Source organism: Tupaia chinensis, unplaced genomic scaffold (genome assembly GCF_000334495.1).
Source record: "Tupaia chinensis unplaced genomic scaffold, TupChi_1.0 Scaffold144899_1, whole genome shotgun sequence".
Taxonomy (NCBI): domain Eukaryota; kingdom Metazoa; phylum Chordata; class Mammalia; order Scandentia; family Tupaiidae; genus Tupaia; species Tupaia belangeri.
Window position 1 is genome coordinate 592,247 of NW_006204759.1, and position 2,269 is coordinate 594,515.

General features: G+C 51.8%; 1 protein-coding gene across 1 annotated transcript; it reads right to left on the reverse strand.

The window, feature by feature from the left end:
• Nucleotides 1–1,080: 1,080 nt before the first annotated feature.
• LOC102482248 (diazepam-binding inhibitor-like 5) lies at nucleotides 1,081–2,227 on the reverse strand. The gene is made up of 2 exons (XM_006167521.2): nucleotides 2,105–2,227; nucleotides 1,081–1,513 (listed from the first exon to the last, which is right to left on the reverse strand). The coding sequence occupies exon 2, from the start codon at nucleotides 1,462–1,464 to the stop codon at nucleotides 1,201–1,203; it is 264 nt and encodes an 87-aa protein (XP_006167583.1). The 5' UTR covers nucleotides 1,465–1,513; nucleotides 2,105–2,227; the 3' UTR covers nucleotides 1,081–1,200.
• Between the last annotated feature and the right edge of the window lie 42 nt (nucleotides 2,228–2,269).

Sequence of the window (2,269 nt, forward strand, 5' to 3'; positions counted from 1 at the left end):
GCACATGCGCCTGGAGTGACTTTCAAGCTGCTGGGTCTGGGACTCGAACTGTAGTCAACCATGTTGGAGTCTAGTGCCTTAACCACTATACCACCCGCTGTTCCCCCAAAATAATTTTAATTATTATTTTATTTAACTTTATTTATTTATTTAAATTTGACCAGGGAGGGACAGAATGAGAGAGAGGGAAAGTGAGAAAGCAAGCTGCCAGGTCCTGGACTCTTATACGTGTATCTTCTCGCACATTGCCTGTCGGCCATGTGGGAGTCCAGTGCCCTTAACCACCACACCACCTGCTGCCCCCATAATTTTTAATCAAGGAAGAGTACTAGGAAGCCCCGTACCACAGCCCTTGGGCACGATGATTGTGCATCGATACCTCTGTGGTCATTGGCACCAAGAACCAGAGGCTGGGCTCAGGCCCTTGGGCACTAGCATAGGAAAAGGGTGTGTCATGCTCTTACAGTGAATCCCACGTATATGTACACACATGTGTTGTCCCTCACACAGCCCCAAGCAGAAACCAGGGTTAGTTACAGAGTAGTCCCAGGGAAGATTTTGGTTGCTAGCCCTTAGACAAGTCTTTGGAAGCTGGGGTTTTTAAGCCATCTGCTCGGTTGTTTCTCAGCATTGTGTTGAGATGCATCGATTTCTTCACATTATTTCTCATAAAAGTTGGGCTTCCCTTAAAACATTAACTTCCACAAAGTCTGTGTTCCAGAGGAGCTTTGTGTCAGACTTTAGCTTCTTGGAAAACAGAGCCCCTTTTCCCTCTAGTATTGAGTTAGTGGTGAATCAACAACCCCTGAAGAGAGAAGGGAAAGGGCCTTAGTCTCTCTAGAGGCTGAGTCCCTGGAAAATGGTCTCACCTCAAATCTGGGTGTTTTCATGACCCAGTTTTCTTCCCAGCCCCTCTACTGCCAGGTAGTTTCATATGCCTGGGGGATAGGAAAACAGGATTACACCTAAAACCATACAAAGAGCCATTTTCATAGACTTTTCTCAAGAAAAGAGATGCTTCTCATATACTTTGGACATCTCAGGACTGAGTCCTGAGTTTCTTCCCAACAACAGTCACTCTCATGCAGCTCAAGTGATTTATTAATGTCTCAACTAACCTAGCCACCATGTCAGGGTATTTCAGCCATCAAAGTCTTTTAAGAAACCTATGTCAATTTCCTGCCATCTTCAAGCATGTTATTAACCGGCCTCCTTTTTCTTCAGCTCTTCCACTTTGGAAACGTAGATCCTCATGGCATCCATCTTGGACATCCCTTTGTTCACGTTCCATGCCTCCCACTTGGCCTTGGCTTTCACATCGGAGGCGGGAGGGGCTGGGATGTTGCAGTCGCCCTCGGTGGCCTGTTTGTAGAAGCTGTACACCAGCAGTTTCTCCTGGTCACTCACGGGACCCTTCAGCTGCTTGATAGCAGCGCAGGCCAGCTCAAACTCCACCTGGCACATTGGGGTCCTGGTCCTCTGTCCTTTCTAGATGGTAACCTGTGGTTGGAAGCTGGAGGGTGGAGAGTTAGAAACAGGCGAGAATGGTGGTGATTGTGTCTTTGGGAAGATGAATAAGAGAGAAAAGGAGCCTGTGACGTGGGAGAAGCACACAGGATATTTGTGTGTGCGTGCCCAGGAATCAAGTGTGCGTGATTTTATAAGTACAGATCCCAAACTAGGGGTCCACTGGCCGAGAGCTGTCCCACGGTGTTTTAGCTGGCATAGGCCGTTTCCTGGAGGAGACGACCCGTGGAAGTTTCAAAGGCGTCTCGGATCCCAAAATACTTAGAAGGCACCGGGGCAGGAACGTCGAGGGCCTCTGTGTGTCGGAGGGACTAGGCTAGTCAAAGTGTGAGATTCGAGACCCGAGGTGGGGGAAGGGGCCTCGGAGTCACGGTGCTGGAGATCGTTTAGCCGGGCGAAGGGCACAGAAAGTGTGTATGAACTGTGTGCGGGTGGTAGCTGGGGTTCTGGGTGAGAGCGATTGCGGTGCCAGGACTAATGGACTGGACAGACTGGGAGGAAGCCGACTCCGCAAGAGAACCGCGCAGTGGGCGGCTGCGCCAGGTATGCAGCGCGGGAAGGGAGCCCGGGTACTTGCCTGTTGGTTGGCAGGAGGCCCCTGACCGACAGGGGGCGCTGTAGGCTTTGGCGGCCTCGGCGCCGCGGGCTCGGTGGTGAAGAGCGCGCGTGCGCGCTGAGCGGCAGCTGAGACTGTGGGCGGGGCGTGCGCGGGCTCTGGCGAGGCGTATGGGCCAGCCCCCTG

What these genes read in the sequence shown, in the direction of transcription:
- LOC102482248 (XM_006167521.2), bottom strand. Translation starts at nt 1,464, where the DNA reads ATGTGCCAGGTGGAGTTTGAGCTGGCCTGCGCTGCTATCAAGCAGCTG.